The sequence below is a fragment of the Dictyostelium discoideum genome (assembly GCF_000004695.1).
Source record: "Dictyostelium discoideum AX4 chromosome 5 chromosome, whole genome shotgun sequence".
NCBI lineage: Eukaryota > Evosea > Eumycetozoa > Dictyosteliales > Dictyosteliaceae > Dictyostelium > Dictyostelium discoideum.
In genome coordinates, this window is record NC_007091.3 from 2,077,034 (window position 1) to 2,093,307 (window position 16,274).

At 23.5% G+C, this 16,274-nt stretch overlaps 10 protein-coding genes across 10 annotated transcripts; 4 read left to right on the plus strand and 6 right to left on the minus strand.

The window, feature by feature from the left end:
- Positions 1-535: 535 nt before the first annotated feature.
- DDB_G0288951 (hypothetical protein) lies at positions 536-3,490 on the plus strand (the record flags this gene model as incomplete). The annotated part of the gene is made up of 1 exon (XM_631372.1): positions 536-3,490. One exon carries the CDS (start codon positions 536-538, stop codon positions 3,488-3,490), a length of 2,955 nt encoding a protein of 984 aa, XP_636464.1.
- A 265-nt stretch (positions 3,491-3,755) lies between these two features.
- DDB_G0288953 (hypothetical protein) lies at positions 3,756-5,201 on the minus strand (the record flags this gene model as incomplete). The annotated part of the gene is made up of 1 exon (XM_631373.1): positions 3,756-5,201. The coding sequence occupies one exon, from the start codon at positions 5,199-5,201 to the stop codon at positions 3,756-3,758; it is 1,446 nt and encodes a 481-aa protein (XP_636465.1).
- Positions 5,202-5,849: 648 nt separating this feature from the next.
- Positions 5,850-5,987, plus strand: DDB_G0288881 (hypothetical protein; the record flags this gene model as incomplete). The annotated part of the gene is made up of 1 exon (XM_631374.1): positions 5,850-5,987. One exon carries the CDS (start codon positions 5,850-5,852, stop codon positions 5,985-5,987), a length of 138 nt encoding a protein of 45 aa, XP_636466.1.
- Positions 5,988-6,187: 200 nt separating this feature from the next.
- On the minus strand, positions 6,188-6,637 carry DDB_G0288883 (hypothetical protein; the record flags this gene model as incomplete). The annotated part of the gene is made up of 1 exon (XM_631375.1): positions 6,188-6,637. The coding sequence occupies one exon, from the start codon at positions 6,635-6,637 to the stop codon at positions 6,188-6,190; it is 450 nt and encodes a 149-aa protein (XP_636467.1).
- Positions 6,638-6,962: 325 nt separating this feature from the next.
- On the plus strand, positions 6,963-8,160 carry DDB_G0288885 (hypothetical protein; the record flags this gene model as incomplete). The annotated part of the gene is made up of 4 exons (XM_631376.1): positions 6,963-7,405; positions 7,467-7,681; positions 7,758-7,927; positions 8,071-8,160. 4 exons carry the CDS (start codon positions 6,963-6,965, stop codon positions 8,158-8,160), a joined length of 918 nt encoding a protein of 305 aa, XP_636468.1.
- Positions 8,161-9,164: 1,004 nt separating this feature from the next.
- DDB_G0288887 (hypothetical protein) lies at positions 9,165-9,387 on the minus strand (the record flags this gene model as incomplete). Its single annotated transcript, XM_631377.1, has 2 exons — positions 9,165-9,220; positions 9,309-9,387. 2 exons carry the CDS (start codon positions 9,385-9,387, stop codon positions 9,165-9,167), a joined length of 135 nt encoding a protein of 44 aa, XP_636469.1.
- Positions 9,388-9,774: 387 nt separating this feature from the next.
- DDB_G0288889 (hypothetical protein) lies at positions 9,775-11,211 on the minus strand (the record flags this gene model as incomplete). Its single annotated transcript, XM_631378.1, has 1 exon — positions 9,775-11,211. The coding sequence occupies one exon, from the start codon at positions 11,209-11,211 to the stop codon at positions 9,775-9,777; it is 1,437 nt and encodes a 478-aa protein (XP_636470.1).
- Positions 11,212-11,450: 239 nt separating this feature from the next.
- On the minus strand, positions 11,451-12,722 carry hemH (hypothetical protein; the record flags this gene model as incomplete). Its single annotated transcript, XM_631379.1, has 1 exon — positions 11,451-12,722. One exon carries the CDS (start codon positions 12,720-12,722, stop codon positions 11,451-11,453), a length of 1,272 nt encoding a protein of 423 aa, XP_636471.1.
- Positions 12,723-13,393: 671 nt separating this feature from the next.
- Positions 13,394-14,392, plus strand: hemF (coproporphyrinogen III oxidase; the record flags this gene model as incomplete). The annotated part of the gene is made up of 1 exon (XM_631380.1): positions 13,394-14,392. One exon carries the CDS (start codon positions 13,394-13,396, stop codon positions 14,390-14,392), a length of 999 nt encoding a protein of 332 aa, XP_636472.1.
- Positions 14,393-14,657: 265 nt separating this feature from the next.
- DDB_G0288895 (hypothetical protein) lies at positions 14,658-16,258 on the minus strand (the record flags this gene model as incomplete). Its single annotated transcript, XM_631381.1, has 3 exons — positions 14,658-15,560; positions 15,670-15,962; positions 16,060-16,258. 3 exons carry the CDS (start codon positions 16,256-16,258, stop codon positions 14,658-14,660), a joined length of 1,395 nt encoding a protein of 464 aa, XP_636473.1.
- Positions 16,259-16,274: the final 16 nt, after the last annotated feature.

Sequence of the window (16,274 nt, forward strand, 5' to 3'; positions counted from 1 at the left end):
AAAAAAAAAAAATCCCCCCAAAAATTTTTTTTTTTTTAAAATTTTTAAAAATTTTCAAAATTTTTTTTTAAAAAAAAAAATTTTTTAAATTTTAAAATTTTAAAATTTTTTTTTTCCAACCCCCCCGGGGGGGGAGGGGGGAAAAAAACCCCCCCGGGTTTTTAAAAATTGGTTCCAAAAAAAAGGGGGCCCCTTTTTTTAAAAAAAAAAAAAAAAAAAAAAAAAATTTTTTTTTAAAAAAAAAAAATCCGGGGGCCCCCCCTTGGGGGGGTTTTTTTTTAAAAAAAAAAAAATTAAAAAATTAAATTAAAAAATTTTTTCCCCCCCCCCCCCTTAACAAAAAAAAAAAAACCTTTTAAAAATATCCCCCAAAAAAATTTTTTAAAAAAAAATTCCATTTTTTTTTTTTTTTTTTTAAAAAAAAAAAAAAAAAAAAAAAAAAAAAAAAAAAAAAAAAAAAAAAAAAATAGATAATAACAGAAAAATAAATAAAAATAATTACTCAATCACTTGGAACAATAAATAATCTTTAAAAATGATAGTTGTCAAGTCTTACAATTCTTCTTCGAGTAATAATAATAATAATAATAATAATAATAATAATAATAATAATAATAATAATAATAATAATAATAATAATAATAATAATAATAATAATAATAACGGTGGTGGTAATAACAATAGTAATAACACAAAAAATAATAATAACAACAACAATAATAATGATAATTCTTCAAATAATGATAACATCAACAACTCTATTAATAGCCACAACATAAATTTTACTGGGGGTGATGGCGACATACCAAATAATGATAATTTAAATAATTTTGAAAATAATTTCAAAAAAAAAAATAATTTAATTTTTAACACAAATAATTTTAATAATAATAATAATAATAATAATAATAATAATAATAATAATAATAATAATAATAATAATAATAATAATAATAATAATAATAATAATAATAGTACAAATGGTATAAACTATAATAATAATAATATAAATAATTTAAATAATATAAACAATAATAATAAAAATAATAATAATAATAATAATAATAATAATAATAATAATAATAATAATAATAATAATAATAATAATAATATAAATATTTTAAATAATAAAAATAATATTGAGAAAAGATTTAATTCAAGTAATATGTTTGACCAAATGAAGCCTAAAGGGTTACCATTTAATAATTATATAAATTCAAATTACAACAACAACATCATCAACAACAACAACAACATCAACAACAACACCAATAATAATAATAATACCGATAACAATTTAGAAAGTAATGTGGGGTGCAATTTTAATAAAAGAAATAATTTAAATAGTATTTCCAATATTTGTGATTCGGAGTCGAATTCCAATGAATATTTTAATGAATATATACAAAAAATCGATAGTAATAACAATGCAAGCGGTAATATTTTAAATGTTAATGAAGGATTTGAAAATAAACCATCAACAGATGAAATGGTTGATAAAATTGATACAATCCATAACAGAGACAATAATAATAATAATAATAATAATAATAATAATAATAAAAACAATTATAATACTTTTAATATTAAAAATCATCAAAATAATAAAAATGAGGAAACCGATGAAAGACATTATTTTAGTAATTCCAATGGTTTCTCTAATAATAATAATAATAATAATAACAACAACAACAACAACAACAACAACAACAACAACAACAACAACAACAACAACAACAACAACAACAACAACAACAACAACAACAACAACAACAACAACAACAACAACGACAACAACAACAACAACAACAACAACAACAACAACAACAACAACACCTGTATAAATAACAATTATAAAAACAATAAAAGATTTAATCCCGATTACGATATGGATAGTGGAAATGGAAATGAAAATAATTTTAAATACCAAAATAGCAATAGTAGTAATAACAATAACAATAATAATAGTCAATATGTAAATCGAGATTCAGACAACAACAACAACAACAACAACAATACTACAATTAACCAACAAGCTAAATTTAACATTTATCCAAGATCCAAAACGAGCGATGGTAAAAAGGATGAATACGATAAAAATATGTCCTCTTTCAGTGTAGATAATAGTAATAATAATAATAATAACAATAATAATAATTTTAGAAACAGTTTTAGTAATAGTGGAAGTCCAATTAATTCACCAAAAGATCCAAATAGTTCGGGTAATTTAGTTAATAATAATAATAATAATTATAATAATGGCAACAACAACAACAACAACAACAACAACAATAATAATAATAACCAACAACAAAATAATACTAATAATAATAATAATCAAAATAATAATCAACAACAAAATAATAATAGTAGTAATAACAATCAAAACAATTTTATAAATAATAGTAATAACAGTAATGGTAGTTGTCCAACAACACCAATATTAAATAATTCAACACCAACAATGATTTCATCAGCATCATCATCAGCATCATCATCATCATCATCGACCCCACCTGTAAATAAAGAAAGATATCAATGTCAACATATTGGATGTATGGAAGTGTATAGATGGCCATCTGGTAGATCACATCATTATAAATATGCTCACCGAACTGAGTGTGCTGAAATTAATGGTGAACAATGTCCGAAATGCTCTAGCAATAAGAGATCAAAAATTATAAAGAAAACAAAATGTAGACACTACACCTGTAACATGTTAATAACACCAAAGAATAGATCAAGACACGAAAGAAATTTAAAACTACACAATTGTCCGCCATCTTGTGAAGCTTGTAAATCAATTAGACTTAGAGAGATAATGGGTGGTTATAAATATCAAGATATTGATTCTCCACCTGATAATTATGATAACTATGATAATTATTCAAATCATAATCACCATAATAATCAAAATAATTACAACAACAACAATAATAATAATAATAATAATAACAACAGTAACAATAACAATAACAATAACACTAACAATAATAATAATAATAATAATAATAATAATAATAATAATAATAATAATAATAATAATAATAATAATAATAATAATAATAATAATAATAATAATAATAATTCAAATATTTTATATTCACCAACTTCAAGCGGAAGTGAAACACAACAAAATCAACAATCACCACAAACAACATTACCTATACTAGCTTCTCCATCTTCTTCTTCCCCCTCAGTAAATAATAATAATAATTTATTATCATCTTCTCAACAATTACTCCCTTCTCCTCCACCTTCTTCACAATTCCAACAAAATGTAAAAAATCAACAAAGTCAATTCAATTTTCAATCACAACAAAATCAACAACAAAATCAACAACAACAACAACAACAAAATCAACAACATCATTTTCATCATCACCATCATCATGGTCAAAATGACCAACATCACCATCATTATCATCATCACTACCATCAACAAGGTAGTTTCGATTCTCAAGTTGACTATAACCATGGGGAGATATAAGATTCAAACAAATCTATTGATAAAATAAATTAAAAAAAGGATTAGAATGAGTAGTCACTCATTTTTTCACTTTATTTTTAGTTTATTAAATTTTTCTTCTTTTTTTTTTTTTCTTCTTCCTTTTTCTTCTTTTTATAAGGTTTTTTTTTTTTCTTTTTTTAAAATTATTCTATAATAAAGTCTGCAATACAAGACTCAATTTTACCAAATAAACCCAATAAATGACTAATTTTTTTTTTTTTTTTTACAATGTTTTTTTAATTTTTTATTTTAACTTTTTTTCACTCATACTATTCAAAATTGATTTTAAATCGAAATCATCAGCATCCATATGTTCTTGTTGTTGTTGTTGTTGTTGCTGTTGTTGCTGCTGCTGTTGTTGTAATAGCTGTTGTTGTTGTTTTAGTTGTTGTTGTTGTTGATTTTTTGCTATAATATCACCAAAACTCATTACCTTTTCTTTAATATTTGAATTTGATTGTGGTTGTGGTTTTTGTTGATATTGATATTGATATTGTGGTTGTTGTTGTTTTTCTTCTTCTTGTTGCTTAGTTTCAATTTCAGCTTTTTCAAAAAGAAGTCTATCTTTTTCTTTACTAGCTTCAATTGATTTTGTAGTTGTGTAAAATATTTCTCTAACTTGTTTTGGAATATTATCAACATCACTTCCTACCAAAGTTTTAACTAATTTATCATATTCATTTTCTTCAAAGTATTCACCTTCATCATCTTCATCTTCGCTATAAAGGTGAGCATAATCTTTGTGTTGTTTCAATTGATCTAAAGTTAAACCTGTTTCCTTTTGAAGTTCAATATCATCCTCATCAATTTCTTTTTGCATATCTCTAGTGATTCTTTTAAATTCCTTTGCAACGGCTTCTCCAACACGTTTTGAGTGCTTTCTTCTGATAGAGTCAACCAGTTTAATCCTTTTAACGTTCCAATATTGTGTGACTCTTTTACTGTCAGGGCCTTTATATGAAACCTCTTCCAACTCTAATTTCTCTACCTCTCTTAGTACTTCGTTGTTATAGTCTTGCCATTCTGGTAATTTTACAATTATTGCATGTGCTATATCTTCTCTACGATTCTTATTTTGGTATTGTTCAATGAGTAAACGAGTTATATATTCAGATGCTAAATTATCTGGACTAAATAGTTTGAGTGGATCTCTCTGATTTTCTTTTAGTTCTTCTTCTTCTTCTTTTTTAATATCTTCTAAACTTTCATTAAAAAAAAATTGTTGACCAAGTCTTAGAACCTCTTTTTTATCACCCCTGTTTGATGCTTCCAATAACATATTAATTTTAGAATCTGCTTCCTCATCTTCCTCTTCATTTCCATTAAAAAATCCATCAAGTCCAAGTAAATGTAATTGAGGTTTTTTATTATTATTGTTGTTATTAATATCAATATTATTACTATTGTTTTGTTGTGTTAATTCTTTCATTTTTTCAAATTCTAATCTTTTATTTTCTAATAACATTTCAATTTTTTCATCTTCTTCTCTTTGTTGTTCCCTTTTATAATTGATTGAATCTTTTTTATCATCTCCAGAATTTGATTTTGTAGTTGGTCTCAATTCTTGAGCTTTTTCAAAAATTTGTCTTTTTGAAAGAATTGTCATATTTCTAATTATGATCTTTGAATTATTATTTTGAATTATTTCATTTTTAAATATTTTATTTACAATTTTATTACACCTAAACATTTTTTTATTTATATGGTTGAAACAAAAAAAAATATGTGAATGAAATTAATTTTGGAAAAAAAAAAAAAAAAACGAATTGAATTTTTTTTGGGAATTTATTCAATAGCTCAGGTTAAAAAAAAAAAAAAAATAAAAGAAAAATAAAAAATAAAAAAAATAAAAAAAAAAAGTTTAAAAAAATATTTAAGTTAAAATAAAAAAAACAATTTGATCAAAAATTTTTTTTTTTAATCTGAGTGACACATTTGTTTATTTTTATTATAATAATAATATTAATATTTTATAGGTAGATCATAAAAGAACATTTTTATTTATTGAACAATTAATTTTAAAACATAATGCACATTCATAAACATTGAATAATAAAGAGAAACCATATCTGGTATAGATTTCTTTTTTTCCAATAGAAATCATGTAATGAAATTTGTAGATTTTATTTCAGCAATTACCACCAGTTAAAACCAAGAAATCAGAACAATTGATTTCTTCAGATGGGGGGCTTTCGAAACTGAAATTAATTTGAAAAAAAAAGTTTTACAAAACAATACATCCAACTATAAATATACGTTCTCTATAGAGATTGTACCTTTGTACAAAGGATGATATCTTATGTTTACCACCAAAGATAGCACATCAATTTGGGGTAATATGGGTCCATTGGTTGTTGTCACTAAAGTATCAAATCTTATTCATTTCATGGATCCAAATACATTACAAACCGGTGAAATTAGTGCTCTCACTTTTGGAATTCCCCATTCAGAGCATTATCTTCATACAAACAATTGATTGAATTCACTGCTTTAGATGTAAATTTAACCGGTGAAACTAGAGGTCGTCATGCTTTGGCTGACATTCAATTGATGAAAAAATACAAAAAAAAAACAATTAATTTAAAATAACCATTTTTATTTTTTATTATTATTATTCTAAATTTTGTACTTGTCTGTTTGATAATTGGGTTTCAATTGAATTTTATTAAAACTTTGTTATAATTTAGTAAATGTTATTTCAATGTAATTGTTTGAAATATAGAATGGATTCATACTGACTAAAACTGAAAAAACATTTTCTCTAAATTTTGATTTGATAGATACACCAATTGAAGTTTGTTTACATAACTCATGGTAAGATGCACTTAATTGACTAAAGACAGTTTTATAACTAATATAAAGTTTTTCACCACCATAATGAACATTATAATCATCCCAAAATGAATAATTATTACCTTTTGAAATTACTATATCCATTGAGTTACCTGCACCAACTTGTCTAATGAGTTTAACATTCATTTTGAAATCACCATTATTACCTGCATCATTAGTTTGATTAGCCATTTGCAATTTACATGGTATTGAAGTATATTGTGTTGATGCATTGTTAACACTAAACATTGAAACTAAAATTAAAATAGTTGTTAAAATTATTAATTTATTCATTTTTTTTAATTATATTTAGATATATATATTACTTAATTAATAATAATAAAAAATAATTTGTTTGTTTTATATACTTTTTTTTAAAACTTAAAAATTAATTATTTCTTTTTTAAGTTGAAATAATTGCTTTTTATGGATAATATTTTAACCCACAAAAACCGTTTTTTATAGTTTACTGGAGTTTAATAAAAAAATCACCAATAAATGAAGGTGGTTTATTTTATTTGGTCTAAAAATAATAACAATTATAACCACATTTTCTCAAAATCTATATTGTTAGAATAACATGTTCTTCATCTTTTAAATGATAAATTTAGGAAGAAAAATGGATATTTTTATCAATGCATTACCACCATTAGGTGAAAGATCAGCTTCTCAATCATATCCAAACGTTGGCAAAAACCATTCACCAGCAACTTTGAATGTTGGAAATTTTGAAATTTTAAAAGACATAAAACCACTAAAAAATTTCAATTTATTATGGGCAACTCTTAGAGGTGAAAAATGTCTTCCATATTCAACTGAATATGATATAGTTAACTATGTTAGTATTGCAATATCTGATATTATACAATCATGTGGAATTCAAGTATCATGTTCAAGCGATTTTGGTGTTAGTGGTTTAAAAGCTGATATTATGGTACTTGCAAATTCAAACAATGGTTTACCTATCGGTATTGCTCAAGTTAAAAAACCAAGTAGTACTATTATGGTGAATGAAAAACTTCATGGACAAACTTATAATTACATGTTAAGTATTGCTGAAATGTATGGCCAAGAAGATGTTTTTGCTATTTCTACAACCTATGATATGTTGGTTACCAAAAAGTGATAATTCTGCAAACGCAACTGAATTGGACATTGCAGTTGGACCACCAACTATACTACAAAAACCATATTCATTAACATCAACATCAAATTTAGAATTCTCAACAACAACAACAACAACAAATGATATTTTACCACCAACTCCTGATAAACGTTTAGTTTATGGTTCAAAAGTTTATAAACATTCAGATATTCAATTACCAAAGGTTTTATACTGTATTGATGAAGATGTTTTATTCTAAAAGAAGAAGAGAAATTCCTTTACTTGATGTAAAAAGAATGTATATTCAAGTAATTAAATCATCATGGTATTGGGTTAATATAAACATCAAAAAATTAAACTACTTTATCGATACACCTTTACATTTGATTAATGCATGCGTTTTATTATATGTTTTAAAAGGAGGTGAACATGGTAGAGTATGGTTATGCTGCGCATCAAGTGGTGTTTTAGAAGGACAAGTTGTTGTTTTCAAAAAGTAAAACTTCACCTCAAACAGATTTAGAAAATGAAAGTGAAAGTGGAGAGAACTTTGGGGTGTAAATACACTTGTAAGTATATATGAAATAATTGTACACATTAACCACCTTATTTTTTATTTTAGGTTGGAACATGGAATTCCAAACCTGCTTTAATGATGCCTTATGTATCACCAGCCTCAGATGAAGCCTGGGAAAATAATAACTTCAATTAGTAACAGATGCAATTGATAGACTCTCCAAAATAAAATTTTACCGCAAAGATTTAAAAAAAGATGCCATATTGGTAAATATTTAGATTGCAATGGTGGTATTAAAATTTTAATCTTTGATCTTGTTTTATACGAAATCCATGAAAATGTTCAATTTATTAAGGAATCAATGTTAAAACAAATTTTTCCAATTAATAATAGAATTTAGTTTAGAAATTTGTGTCATTTATTTAAATCATATTTTATATTTTATATATATATATTATATTTTACAACAAATTATGAAAACAATAATATAATATGACTTTTTTGTAAAGGTTTTAATAGAAATAGTAATCATTATAATACTTTACAATCATGTGTTCATCAAAATTATATAACTTTATTTCTATATCTTTTAATCTTAGCAATTACACATATTATAATATTGTTAAATTATTTAGTGGAACTGAGTTGTATAAACTTATCATACTATTAAAATTAAATAAAAGATAAAACAAAAATAGTTTTTTATTATTTATCAAAAAAAAAAATGGTCAAATTATTAATAAAGATATGCTAATAAAGAGCCTTACAACTATGTTATGCAATATTTTTACAGTTATAGTAGCCACCACTAACATGTTCCTATAAAATGATTTTTTTGACAGAAATTAAAAAGACTATTACCACCTTAAATTTATGGTCAAATAATAAAATAGTACCCCCATTAATATAATCATTGCAAAATAAAAAATAAACTATGATTGGTTTCGAAATATGAACAAAGAGGATTATTATTTTTTTTAAAAAATTATTATATATTTATTAAACACTCATAATTTAAGCAGTTTTAGTGTGATGACTTATTTGATGAGGCCTTGGTGTTTGATAATAATTCCTATAATATTATAAAAAAAGTATAAATTAGTATTGAGATGTGAAAATAATTTGGTGATTCTATTAAAAACTTACCCTGATGGCTCTAAGGGCTATTGAACCATTGCACTTGAAATAAAAAGTGCAAATTAATTAGAAAAAGTTGGTTTTGCTTGGGTTGAAGTATTTTGACTAGATTTAAAGGCTTTATTTTTAAAAAAAAATAAAAAAATGAAAAAAATAAAATTAGTAAGTTTGGTTAATAATTTTTAAAATTAAAAACTATGTCTTACCAGGAGCGGAGTTTAATTGGTAATTGTTTCTATTTGAACCACCACCTATTTTACGGAATTCATAACTAAAAATATACATTTTTTTGTTTTATTTATTTGTATTAATTTGAAAATGATTTTTTTTTTTATTTTTTTTTTTTTATTAAATAAAAAAAAAAAAAAAAAGTAAAAAAAAAAAAAGAGTAAAAAAAATAAAAAAAAAAAATTCTTTGATTATTAAAAAGAATCTATAAAAATCCAAAAAAATATCCATATCTCTGGATATTTTTTTTATTTTTTTTTTATATTTCTAAAAAATATTTTCTTTTTTTTTTCTTTTTTTTATTTTAAGCAAAGATTTAATTTTATTAATTTTTAATATGGATACCCAAAATGGTATAAAATATAAAAAAAATGAATGTTAACAGTCATTTTTTTTTTTTTTTTTTTTTTTTTTTTTTTTTTTTTTTTTTATTTAAAAAGATTTTTATAATAACAATAATTTTTCAATAAATTCTTTTGATAGGAATCTTGTCTCACCAAGTGGGAATCTATATTTAATAACTAAACTATTGAAACTATTTATTGGAGTAATTAAAAGTTTACTTAATAAATCAAGTGTTTCAATTGAATGTATACTACTAAAGAATATTGATGGATTACTATTACCAGAAATTGTTAATTTAATAAATTTCCATTGATTATAAATTATTGAATTTAGTAATGGATTCAATTGAATAGCAGTATAAGAGATATCAATTTTTGATAATGATTTATGAGTTTTTAAAATTGCTGCCAATTTATTTTCCTTATCAATGAAATTATTATAACTAATTGATAATCTTTTTAAATTTTGATTTTCATTCAAGTAATTTAAAAGATAATTGAATGAATCTTCACTATTATCACTACCACCACCATCGCCATCATGAAAACAATTAACTAATTTCAATTTTGTGATATTATCTCTTGATAACGATGAAAAAAAATTCAATGATGATCCATTGAAATTAATATCTTTAAAATAGATTTTACTAATATTTTGAAATGGTGATTTTAAAATATTTGGTATAGTTTTTGAACAAAAACTTTTATAATTATTATCATAGTTTAGTTTTGAATGATTTTGTTCAATTTCAATTGAAAATGATTTTAATGAATTTTTTAAATTATTATCAACTAAATGAGAAGAAGAAGAAGATAGTAAAGATTCAAGTTTTTTGAATTTTCTCTCATGTTCTAAAGTATTATAAAATTGATTACCTCCAAAAAATTGAAAATTCATAGCTGGGTTAAAGTATAATATAATTTCTAAAGATTCTAAATGAATTGAATTATTTAAAATTGTATTTAGTGTATCGATATCAATTGAAAAACTTTTTAATTTAATTTTCTTTAAAACATTAAAACAATTGCTTGTATTGAAATGATTTTTAAAATAGTAATAATCATTTGTAGTATATGAAATTTTAAATTTATTTGATTTTAATAAATTATTTGAAACTTGTTCAATTGATTCGCATTCAATTCTATTTGGAATTTGTTTATGTTTAATACCAATTGTATATGTTAATTTCCATTCTTTTAAATTTTTAAAATTTAAATAAGTTTCCATATTAAATGATTTTATTAATTGATCTTTAATTTCAATTTTTTCAATTTCTTCTAATAGTTGTTTACTTTTACTATTATCATTATTATTTGAAAATGATTTTAATGATTTTAAATTATCAAAACCAAAAAAAATAATTTGATTAATTATAAATGTTTGTAAATTTTTTGAAATAAAAAATAACTTTTTTATATAATTATAATCTTTATAAATTAAATAATTTAGAATTTTTTTAATTACTATAATTGGTAAATTTTTTTCATTATTATTATTACTATTTATATTACAATTATTATTATTATTATTGTTCATTATTTATTTGATTTTTTTTTTGTTTTCCCAATTTAAATTAATTTTTTATAATAAAAAAGTGATTTTAATAAAAAAGTGTTTTTAATTGTTTTTTTTTTAAAAAAAAAAAAAAATAAAACAAAAAAAAAAAATAAAAAAAATTAAAATAAAATTTCCAAGGTTACATATAAACGTTTATTTTTATTTTTTATTTTTTTATTTTATTTTATTTATTTATTTTTTATTATTTTTATTATTATTTAAAGTTTAAGAGCTTGAATTGGATTTGAAATTGTTCTACAAAAAGTTGAATCATCTTTACAACCAGGACATTTTAAATGATATTGATTAGAATGAATTGTTTTATTTGATTTTAAATGAGTATTAACTAAATCAGCCATAGCAGAGATAATTAAAGGATCATCATTTAAAGATTCAGAACGTACTAATAATTTCATACCACATTTTTTAGCGAGATGTTGTAATTCAATATCAATTTCTGATAAAGTTTCAATATGATCAGAAGTGAATGCAATTGGGATCACAATTGCATTACGACCTTTCTTTGCCAATTGTTCAATTACAAAACTTGTTTTTGGTGATAACCAAGGCAAGGGTCCAACTTTACTTTGCCATGCTAAAATATATTCCAATGGTTTACCAGTCTCTTCATCCCTAATGCCCAAACCATCCATAACTCTACAAACTGTCTCTGCGACTTCCTGTGGATATGGATCACCTTTTTCAACAGTCGACATTGGTAATGAGTGTGCTGAAAATACTAGTACTGGCTTATTATTATTATTATTATTATTAGCATCAACATCATCAATATCCAATTCCCTTAATTTACTATTAAATTGATTATATGCTTTTTTAATTTTATGAATAGTTGCATCAATGAAACCTTTATGATCTTGCCATCTGTCAATGACTGACCATTTAAATTTAGATTGCATTTGTTTTTCTTCCAAGGTTTTCCAAAGATTATTTAAACTTGACCCGGTGGTAGTGCAAGAGTATTGTGGGTATTGTGAGAATGCAACTACACGTTCGACATTATCGTTCTCCATTTGGTCTAATGTATCTGCTATTAATGGATCAGAATAACGAAATCCTATATAATGTTTATGGGGTGCTGTCTCTGGTGATATCTTATCCATCATCGATGAGAGCAATTCACCTTGTTTCTCTGTCCATTTTCTAATTGGTGATCCGCCACCAATGGCTTCATATAACTTCATAACTGCATTACTTCTTCTCTTTGCAATTAATGTACCAGTATACTTTTGAAATGGTAATTTAAATATCTCTTTATCTGTAAATAATCTTGTTAAAAATGGTTCAACTTCTTCTAATTTACTTGGTCCTCCTAAATTTAACATTAAAATACCTGTTTTTATTTTAGGTTTTTCATTATTATTATTTATATTTATTGTTGTATTTTTATTATTATTAACAGTACAATATGATAATGATTTATTATAAAATGTTTTTGAATTTATAGTTGAAATAATCTTTCTTGATATCATAATTTTTAATAATTTTTTTTTTTTTTTTTTCCCACTATGTTGACTTTTTTTTATTTTTTTTATTTTTTTTTTTTTTTTTTTTTTTTGAATCCAGACTGAATAGTCGAGTATGAAATTTTTTTTTTTATTTTTTATTTTTTTTTTTTTATTTTTTTTTTTTTTTTTGAATTTTAAATTATTTTTTTCGTGTCTAATTTAAAAAAATCTTTTTTTATTTTATTTTTTTTATTTTGTAAGGTTAAGATGTCACGCAATGATTCGTTTTTTTTTTTTTTTTTTTTTTGAAAAAAATAAATGTTAAAGAAATTTTTTTTTTTTTTATTTTATTTTTATTTTTATTTATTTTTTTTTTATTGATATTTGTAAGTGAATTTTCAATTGATTCTAACTTTCACAGATTGAACAAAAATAAAAAAAAAATTTATTTTTTGAAATTTTTTTTTTTTCTTTTTTTTTTTTTTTTACAATCAACTTTTAAAAATAAAAGTAAAAAATTCATTTTTAATTTTTTTCATTTTTTATTTTATTTTATTTAAAAAATATATAACATCATCAAAAAATATATTTTTAATTAATTTTTAATTAATTTTTTTTAATTTTTTCAATTTTTTATTTTTTTAAAGGAAAATATAACGTAATCAATTTTATTTTTCAATTAATTTTTTAAAAAAATGACATCAACAAATGAACCAATTCCAACTGAAGAAGAAATTAAAAATGGATTTAAATTTATTCAAGATGAAATTTGTAAATTTTTAATTACAACAACAGGTGGTCATCAACAATATAGTGAAGATAAATGGGATTATACTAAAGGTAGTGGTGGTGGTATTAGTAGAGTTTGGGAAGGAAAAGAAGAGGAAGGATTTTATTTAAACCAAGATTACCAATCACAAAACAACAAATGTGACAAAATTGAAAAAGGTGGTGTTAATTTCTCTTATATCGTTGGTAGTAATTTACCATCAGCAGCAGCAACTCAATTTAAAATAGCACCAGATACCAAATACATTGCCACTGGTGTAAGTCTAGTCATCCACCCATACAACCCAAATGTGCCAACCATTCATATGAATGTAAGATACTTTGAAGCTGGTGATGTTTGGTGGTTTGGTGGTGGTGTTGATTTGACACCAGTCTACCCAAAATTAGATCAAGTCGTTGAATTTCATTCAACATTGAAAAAAGTATGCGACCAATATGGCCAAGAGGAGAACAAAACCTCATACGCATTGGGTAAGGCAGAATGTGACAGTTATTTCTTCCTTCCACATAGAGGTGAAACCCGTGGCGTTGGTGGTTTATTTTTCGATCATCTTAAATCCGATAAAGCAAAGACTTGGAAGTTCATCTACCAATTAGGTTTATCATTCATCGATCTCTATAAACCATTCCTTGTTAATAATAGTTCAATCTCTTATGATAAAGTTCAAAGAGAATATCAACTATATCGTCGTTCTCGTTATGTTGAATTCAATCTCCTCTTTGATCGTGGTACTAAATTTGGTATTCTCTCTGAAGGTCGTACTGAATCAATCCTTATGTCATTACCTGCAGTTTGTAAATGGAAATATAATTATAAACCAGAAGAAAATACTCCTGAAGCAAATTTATTAACTTTTTTGAGACCAAGAGATTGGTTAAACGAAAATCAAGAAAATAAAAATTAATTTAAAAAATATATATAAAGAAATAAAATAAAATAATAATAAAAATTGTAATTTTAATTAAAAAATTTTAAAATTAAAATAAATAAATATTTAAACAAAATATTTTATTAATATATTTATATATATATATTTTATTTTAATTATATATATATTAATAATAACTATATATGTTTTTTTTTTTTTTTTTTTTTTTTTTTTTTTTTTTTTGATAAAGTTAAAAAGAGTGAATGTTGATAATTATTTTTTTTTTTTTATTTTTTTTTTCCTAACCACTTGTATGATTACATGGAACTAAACCTTTAACACCATTAAGTTCAGCATCATACCATTCACCATTTTGTTTGAAAACTGTAATCATATCACCTTTTTTAAATGATAATTCAGTTGAATCTTGACCTTGGAAATCATAAAGTGCTTGAACACGTTTAGTTGTTGGTGCTGGTGCTGGTGTTGGTAATGGACGACCACTAGCCATGGTTGTTGATCTAGGTTTGTTGAGAATAACACCTGAATTTGTAGCAGGTGTTGGTAATGGACGACCTGATCCACCATTGACTGGTGATGTATTAACTGTTGGTTTATGTAAATTGATAGATGGTTGTGGTTGAACGTGTGGTGAAGAGTAAGGAACTTCATCTTGTTGTTGTGGCGATGATTGATATTGTTGTGGTGGATAATGTTGTTGTTGTGGTGATGGTACTCCATAACTTGGTTTCGATAAATTAACAGAGTTATTTGTAGTGGTTGTAGTGGTGGTAGTGGTTGAATAAGGTGAAGAGTCATATGATGATGATGAAGATGGTGAAGGAGTTGCAATAGTTGAAGCTCTTGGTCTTTGAGTTGGTGTGCTACCATTACTACTAAATTCCTTTGGACTTGTAAAAACACTTGATGATCTAACATTTCTACTCATTGAACTTGATTCGACTGGTGTGATAGCTTGAGGGTGAGTTGTTGCTTCAAACTCATTAATATGTTGCACTGATGCTAATGCACCTTGATATTCTGCTGCTGCTCTTGCAAAATATTCATTATTTCTATTTATAAAACATGCAAATGATGGATCGAATGCTAATTTTCTATCATCAAATAATGCATACATATCTTTCATAATTTCATCACTTAATTCTTGATATGCTTCTTTTGTTTTTGTATGTTTATTTTCAGTCTAAATAAATAAATAAACCAACCAATAAATTAAAATAAAATTCATTTTATATGTAAATCAAATTTAAAAAAATCAAATAAAATCAAATAAAAAAATCAAACACACATACCTTTTGTAAACTTGATGCATCTTTACCTTTATTTGCTTTAATATTGTAATCTCTATAATATCTATCCATATCTAATCTTCTAAGATCCAATTCTTCAAGACGAGATCTAATATCTCTGAATTGTGATAAATAAACTCTTAATGGATCATGGTAGTAATTTTCTAAAATTTCTTCAATTCTAATTCTTTCTTGTTCAAGTGATGTTGATACCTCTTGATAAGCTTTAATTGCTGGGTCATTCTCATTAAGTGCTAATAAATCATGTGAAATTTCATTTTGTAAAATATTGATTTCTATTAATTTTTTAAAAAAATAAAAAAAAAAATAAAAAAAAAAAAATTAGTATTTCGTTTAAATTTTTTATATATTATGTGTATATTAAACACAAACCTTTTAAAGTTGCTTCATATTTATCAACATTTTTATTTAATCTTTTCATTAATTTAAAAAGGGTGAATAATTTTTCTTTTTCTGCAACAATTTTACTATCGACAGTAGTTTCTGCAGCACCAAATGATGCTAAAACCTTATGTTTAGTTCTTGCAAAATTTGTTTTTATTGAACCCCAAGATGTTTTTTCTTTTGACATTTTTTTTTTTTCTTTT